Here is an 8,034-nt window from a genome sequence, read left to right as displayed (position 1 = left end):
TCATTTTGATGGCGATTCGGTTATTTGAGACACAACTTACGTCACAATCATTTTTTGGGGGGGAAATTAGGGATGCAAAACTGTCCAGGTTGCAACCTGCACTCATCCCATGTCAGCTGAGATTGTCTCCAGAGTTTTTACTGGTTGCACCTGACACACACAGCTACACACAGTCCACCTCGGAGGACTTTACAATCTGTACACATAAGACATCCTCTGTCCCGGGACCTCACATCGGATCAGGAAAAACTCCCCTAAAAAAAATATAGTAAAAAACCCTTTCAGAGGAAAAAAGGGAAGAGGAGGATCCCTTTCCCCGGATGGACAGAAGCAGAATGAACAACATGATAAAGTTACAGCACATTACATGAATATTATCTCGGCCTGTAGCAGCATATCTAGGCCCTGGACCTGAGCCAGCACTAACTATAAGCGCTATAAAGAGGAAAGTCTTGAGTCTACTCTTAAATGAGGTGACTCTCTGCCCCCTTGGACAGAAAGTGGAAACTTATTCCACAGAAGAGGAGTTTGATAACTTGAAGGCTTTGACCCCCAATCCTACTTTTTAAGACTCTGGGAACCAGAAGTGGCCTTGCATTCAGTGAGCGTAGCTCTCTAGTGGGGTAGTATGGCACTATAAGCTCTATAAGTTAAGGCTTTGTAGGTAAGGAGAAGGTTTTTAAATGTGATTCTTACAGGAAACCAGCCATGTGGTCTCTCGTTAGTACACGAGCTGCAGCATCCTGGATCAACTGGAGAGACCGAAGGGCCTTAACAGAGCAGCCTGATAATGAGGAGTTAAAGTAGACCAGTCTAGAAGTAACAATGGATCAATGATTCTGCATCACTTTGAGACAGAACGTGCCGGATTTTCTGTGAAAAAAGGCCGTCCTTGAGATTGTTCTTTACCGTCAAAATATTCAAAAATAACTCCTTATGGAGGTGAACATGTGGAGAAACAATAATAAACATTATGTAATAATCAAATGTATTTGAATTCAGTACAACACCTTTTAATAAACTCCACCTTTTGAATTCTTTGTTTTAACTAACATCAACTTTAAGCAAAGGTGTAGAAAAATAATGTGTTATTGTGCTGTAGTGCACTGCAAGACGTTGCTGTTACTTTGTCCCCTGCCGAGTTACAGCATATGTTTTATTTAAAATGTGGTTTCAACCTCAGAAAAATATAACATACTTTATATGAAAGTAGTACAGTCAGTGCGGTTACATGGATTCGAATTACTGGCTTAGTCCGACTAAAATGGAATTATCCCGTTCATGTAAACACCTTTATTCGAATAACTGCGGTCCGACTACGATCCGATTAACACCCCTGGATAACTCGATTCGACTCGGTTGATAATTCGAATAACGCTGCATGTAAACGCTGAATCGGATCGGAACTGGACAAAGCGTTTATGCGCATGCTCAAGATCCCGCCGCCTCCTCCCTCCCTCCCTCCCAGGTCGTGACCCGGAAGTCGAAAGAGACGATAAGTTGTCACGGCCGGCAGAAACAAACAAACGTAAAAGTCGGGTTACGAGCCGATACTACCTTCGGTGGGTGTCTCTACTAGCTCCCTGATGTAGCCAGCTAGCGCTGCTGCTAGCTCACCGTTTGCTCTCCGCTAGCTCCCCGACAACCACCGAAGCTAGCGGGGTTCTCTCCATTATGAAGAGTGAAGAGGTCAAGCGGAGATGGCTGTATCACCACGACATGTAATGAAAACAGCGCCACCTATCGTATCGGATATGACATGCATTCGGCCAATGATTCGATTTATTCACTGCCATGTATATTAGGATAACAGCAGTTGCCCCGAAAGAGAGCATAGACCGACTAAAGCAAGATTTGAATTAATACCATCATGTAAACGCACTGATATATTCTGCAGACTTGTGAACTGGATCATCAGAAGATTTTCTACCTTCAAATTGATTTCTGGCGACCTCTAGTGGTCAGAAACAAGCACGAAACATTCCTGAGCTGGGAATTTCTGGCACCTATTTTTACCTTCTCTCGTAGTATGGAATCTGGAATTTTTTCACTTCACTATTTATATTGCTATTATATAATTATATATATATCTGTTCCATTAACACAGGTTAATCCTGTTTCCCGTTGTACTTCCCGAGGATTCTTTCCACCATTCACGTCATCACAAGTTCACCTGGCCAAAAGCAGTTGATCAGGTCCCGTAGGTGTTTCCGATCAGGACTCGTCTGACTCGAGTGATGTCACAGGCTGTCAGAGATCCTCTGGGGAAACAATATTTGTTTCCAGTCTGGCACAAAGTTTAAACAGCATTTTGAGAGCATACATGGTGATCGGTCAGATCTACAAGAACACAACTTTTTTTTTTTTTATTGGTGCAAAAAACACAACCCATTGTTCACCGCAAAACAATAATTACATCGTAATAGGTCATCGGCGAAATGATGCAACACGTACTTTTGAATGCGTCCCAATAAATTAGCGCTGCAGAGTAATAACATGATGACGCTCTAAGAATTTTAGTGACTCAACCGACAATTACATCACTGTCAGAGAAGTTTTTCCTCTACAAAGAATACGTCACACACACACACACACACATCAAGATGAGGAAATATTCAATATTTCCTTTTCTTCTCATCAGGTTTAGAGGCATCAGTTCCTTTAATTGCGACGTGCTTCCTCCTCCTGTAAAGCAATTAGCGTACGGGTACGACTGCATGTGCAGGTGCATGAGTGTGTGTCTGCAAGTGATGCAGCACCTGGTGAAAAAAAATCCCCCTGTACACCAGTATAAGAGGAGGCAGGATGGAGACTCAGAGGCACATCTCTTCCAGGACTCTTCCTCCTCTGAATAACACTCACAGGTGAGTCTTAGCACAGGTGGTGCTTTTGAAATGAGATAAGACAGTACGATGAGAGCTTATCCCTAAATATTGTCATATTTAGGTGTATTTCACATGTTTAATATGTATACAATGATTATGGCATCGTATCGACATAATTCAAGACAGTTCATTTATAATTGATCCATTAAAAGTCATTTATGGAGCAAAATGCCAAACTTTTGCTGGTTGCAGCTTCTGAAATGTGATGCTTTTCTCTATTTTGTATCTTTTTTTTTTTTTAGATAAATTGAGTCACAAGACACAAAAAAACAAAATTAGGAATATATGACTTAGAATTTTTTTCACATTTTATGGACCTAATTGATCAAAAAGATGTCGCTATATGGATAGAATTGCCTTAAAATAATTTAAGAAGTCCCTGGATGATTTGTACCAACACAGACAGTAATCCTAACTAATTAATCTGGCGATATTTTAACAAGCAACATGTTTCTGTCAGCTCTCCCACCAGACCACCACCACCACCATGATGATGATGATGAAGATGCTGACTGGCTCTCTCGGCCTGCTCCTGCTGCTCAGCTGTCTGAGTGAACTCGGGGAAAGCCGAACTCTGAGCTTGGCGAGCTGCTCTGTCAACGTGCACATGCACGAGCTGCGCAAATATTACACTGACATACGCTCAGCTGCGGTGAGTTCTTCAAAGGCACTGACGCAAAAATGAATAGTAGAAATCAACAAATGCAGACGCTTGATCCAGGATACAGGGGATGGACTCTCATTGGTTCTTTGCATTACAGATGGAAAGTGACAGCGCCATTGGAGTGAGACTTCTGGACAGATCCTTGATTAACCACGTTCAGGTGAGTCTTTCCCCCCGTGTTTCAGATGTTTTCCTAAGTCTATGTGCTAAACCGGGCATGCCCATGAATGTGTGAGACGACAGCTATAACCTGACCTCCGTGTGTCTCCCTCAGGTTGGTCAGACGTGCTGTTTCCTGCGTCTCGTGCTGCGCTTCTACGTCGAGAGAGTGTTCAGCAACTACGCCTCGTCTCAGCCGCAGCATCAGCGCTGCTCCAGCGCTCTGGCCAACGCTTTCGTCAGCATCAGGAAGGATATTCACAAATGTGTAAGTTCAATAACTCTGTTCATTGGAGAGAAAAAGTGTTTTGATTAAAATATAGCAATACGTTGTATTAATAAATATCTTCTCTGTGCAGCACTGCCACTGTGAAGAAGACACACAGAGAAAGATCGACTCCCTGCATGCCGAGTTCATCAAGGTACGCCGTTTAACATCTCACTGAACATCCACATTCACACAGCTGTCTGCAGTTTAATTCACTTTTTAAAATGATGTCTTGGTCAGTTTGGTCTACGGTTATTTAGCTTGAATATATTATGTATTACTTACTAATATCTTACAAGAAAAAGATGTGGCCTGCAAAAATAAAGCCACCCATCAAATCAAAATCCCATCAATATGAATATTTACACTAACAATCAAAAGTTTGGGTGTCACCCAGACAAATTTTCAGGTTCTTATGGGTATGTAAGCATAATGAACCCACAAATGTGATGCTCCAGATACTCAACTAGCTCAAAGGAAGAACAGTTTTATAGCTTCTCTCACCAGCAGAGCTGTTTTTAGCTGTGTTACATCACTGCACAAGGAGTTTCAAGGGGTTTAAAGGGTTTTTTAAGGATTTTCAATGTTTTTTAATTTTTTTTAAGGGTTTTCTACTCATCCATTAGCCTTTTAAGGCGATGATCAAACACAATGTACTATCAGAACACATCAGTGATACCTGCTGGAAATGGGCCTCTATACACCTATATGTAGATATTTCATTAAGAACCAGACGTTTCCACCTAGTATAGTCTTTTACCACATTAACAATGTATAGAGTGTATTTATGATTTATTTCATGTTATCTTGATTGAAAAATAACTCATTTTCTTTGAAAAATTTGGAAACATATTACAAGTTTCTTTTCAAAAAGAACTTTTATTTTGAAAGGAAGCTGTTGTACAGTTATGCTCATACTTAAATCCACTCTTCTCTCTCTCCTTCCTCCATCTTTCTCTCCTTTGCGCAGCTCGACATCGCCCAGGCTGCCCAGAAGGCCGTGGGGGAGCTGGACACGGTGCTGGAGTGGCTGGAGGGCCGGACGATGGCATGAACGCACCATGACCTCAACGCCGCGATGCTAACGTCCCTAAAGCTAACATCCCCAAAGCTAACGCCCTCAAAGCTAACGTCCCTAAAGCTAACATCGCCCAAAGCTAACGTCCCCAGAGCTAACGTCCCCGAAGCTAACGTCCCCGAAGCTAACGTCCCCAAAGATAACGTCCCGAAGCTAACGTCCCTAAAGCTAACATCGCCCAAAGCTAACGTCCCGAGAGCTAACGTCCCCGAAGCTAACGTCCCCGAAGCTAACGTCCCCAAAGATAACGTCCCCAAAGATAACGCCCTCAAAGCTAACGTCCCTAAAGCTAACATCGCCCAAAGATAACGTCCCGAGAGCTAACGTCCCCGAAGCTAACGTCCGCCATGTTTACTGTTCACCGTACTCGTACGCAGAGGGAGAGTTTGTGCATTCACTTGCAATTGTAGTCTACATTTCTCATTTTTGTACTTGAATTAACTTAATGTAATTCATCCTCTAACTTATGGACAGTTTATTCTATAATATTTATTATTATTATTTATCAGAAATATACATCTGTTATATTGTATGTATGCTTCTACTATAATTTAAGGTTTTTGTTTGTGCTAAAGTGTATTTTAAAAGTGATAGGGTTGCTTTAATTATGTTTTAACTATGTTTTTATGGGTTTTACTATATACTATTACTACTACTGCTATTACTTACTAGATATTTATCAGAAATACATATGAGTTATATTGTATGTGTGCTTCTACTATAATTTAAGGTTATTTTTCAGACTAAAAATATTATGTGTGCTATAATTTATTTAAAAGTGATAGGGTTGCTTCATGTTTTAACTATGTTTTTATTAGTTTTACTATATACCATGACTACCAGTACTAGCATCACTACTACTGTACTTTCTTTTGAAAGAAAAGTGTGTTAAAAATGAAATTCATTGTTATTATTTAATTTAAACTTTAATAAATTTTAAAAAAGTACTCTCACCCACTGACTGAGTGTTTCCTTCCAACACAAAGATGTGTGTTAAGTCAGATAGTGTCTCTCTCTCACACTCTCTCTCTCTCTCTCTCTCTCTCTCTCTCTCTCTCTCTCTCTCTCTCTCTCTCTCTCTCTCTCTCTCTCTCTCTCTCTCTCTCTCTCTCTCTCTCTCTCTCACACACACTCACACACTCACACACACACACACACACACACACACACACACACACACACACACACACACAACCAGCAGTGGGCGACTCCCCCGGATTACTACTACTTAAAAAGTAGTAAAATATGTCATACAAAAGGCACAGTATAATGTACTATGACATTATTATGAACTAATTATATAATTATTGAAATATTAATATTCATGCATCATCCCAAAAAATAAAAATACAACATTTTCATTAAAAAAAATAATATATTATTTGTGGAGTCTTAAAAGACATTTTTGTTTAGTGGAGAAGTAACACACATCGACTTGTTTCACCTTTTTGGAGAGCAGATGTGCTTGATTTTTGCAATATGTTTAATATTGTTTATCAAATAATACATTTATCAAAGTATAAACTGTTTTAGTTGTGCATCATATCCTCATTAGTGTCACGGCGGAGTAATTCCACAGCTACCGTGCATCTTTATTTCCATAAAACAACTGGATTTTCTTTCTGGATGATACATCAGTTACCATTACCATACATAAAAGGACATTATAGTACATTTATATTTCTTTTTACTTGTGTATTTTACACCGCTGACAGCCAGCAGCAGGGCTGTGATCTACTTTTGTAAACTTCTTATAGACGTTCAGCAGAGCAACTTAAAATCCTGCATTCAGAATATGATTCAAGTAAAAGTTACATATTGTACAAAGATATTAGCATCAAAATATATTTAGAAGCGAAAGTACTTTCATTAGAGCAATATATATTATGTTTAATTATATATATATAGTGATGCATTTTGTACATTACACCACTAACATATATTACATAACAACATCAGAAAGCTTTTCATCCAACTTTAGTCAATATATGTGATCACATGAAATCCAGAAAGGACATATATACATTCATCCATAATCTGTAAGCGCGTGTCATATTCAGGGTTACAGAGAGATGGAGCCAAACCCAGCTGGCAATGGATGATGTGAGGTTACACACTCTGTTAGAAAAACAATCAGGTTTACACATTTTGGCAATTTAGAGTCCGCAATGAATCTAAACTGCACGTCTTTAGTCAGAGGGAGGAACACAGAACCCGCAGAATCCACAGACACAGAACATGCAAGCTCCACACACAGGGCTCTTACTCCTGGTTATGACATATGTCAATGTGGTATTTAGTGATAACCCATGTTTTTATTAAAAAGAGGCATTATGTTGCATTAATAAATGTCCTCAGCTCTGTGCAGCGCTGTCACTGGATGAGAGAACAATGGTGAATTGTTTGAGTAATCACTTACTGAAATACTCACAGGAGCCTGCAGAGGGTGCTGAAGAGTAAGACATTGTATTTAACTTTTTTTAATGATAATCTAATTGCTTTTAAGCATTCATGGTTATTTGATGTGTAATTCACAAACAATGTTGTTGGTACCTTATTTTGGTATTTATTAATCATAATGCAAAAGAGCAGCAACAATATAGTCACCACCTCATGGGATCTGTTTTGGGACTTAATTATATTTAAATTCAATCCAGCCCAAAATCACAAATTTGCCCCAGAAGACTTTACAATCTGTACAAATAGGACATCCTCAGTAGAGAGGAGGGGGATCCCTCTCCCCGGATGGACAGAAGTGCAATAAATGTGTACAGAATGAACAATATAAACAGAGTTACAGCACATTCAATGAATATAACAGAAATTATTAATATAATAAGTAGTAGGCATGATGAAAAAGAACCAAAAATAGCAGTAACAGTGGATGCAATAGAGTAATAATGATAATAGAAGCAGTAGTGGTATTGGCAATGCTAATAGCAATGCTAATGATCATAAAAAAAAAATAGCAGGAAGTGTC

General features: G+C 39.5%; 1 protein-coding gene across 1 annotated transcript in view; it reads left to right on the top strand.

The window, feature by feature from the left end:
* Positions 1–2,771: 2,771 nt before the first annotated feature.
* The window catches only part of il19l (interleukin 19 like), a gene marked incomplete at its 3' end in the record, with an annotated part of 9,412 nt that continues 4,149 nt past the window's right edge, over positions 2,772–8,034 (top strand). Inside the window, exons 1-6 of the mRNA XM_068595136.1 lie at positions 2,772–2,864; positions 3,358–3,537; positions 3,647–3,709; positions 3,824–3,976; positions 4,068–4,130; positions 4,947–5,013. Of these exons, the coding sequence (XP_068451237.1) occupies positions 3,373–3,537; positions 3,647–3,709; positions 3,824–3,976; positions 4,068–4,130; positions 4,947–5,013 (511 nt within the window). The remainder of the gene's footprint in view (positions 2,865–3,357; positions 3,538–3,646; positions 3,710–3,823; positions 3,977–4,067; positions 4,131–4,946; positions 5,014–8,034) is intronic.

This window comes from Clinocottus analis, unplaced genomic scaffold, assembly GCF_023055335.1.
Source record: "Clinocottus analis isolate CAN_PGR_092001 unplaced genomic scaffold, fCliAna1.0.p SCAF_3, whole genome shotgun sequence".
NCBI lineage: Eukaryota > Metazoa > Chordata > Actinopteri > Perciformes > Cottidae > Clinocottus > Clinocottus analis.
Note: the sequence above shows the minus strand (reverse complement) of the source record. Positions and strands in the feature narration are given on the sequence as shown.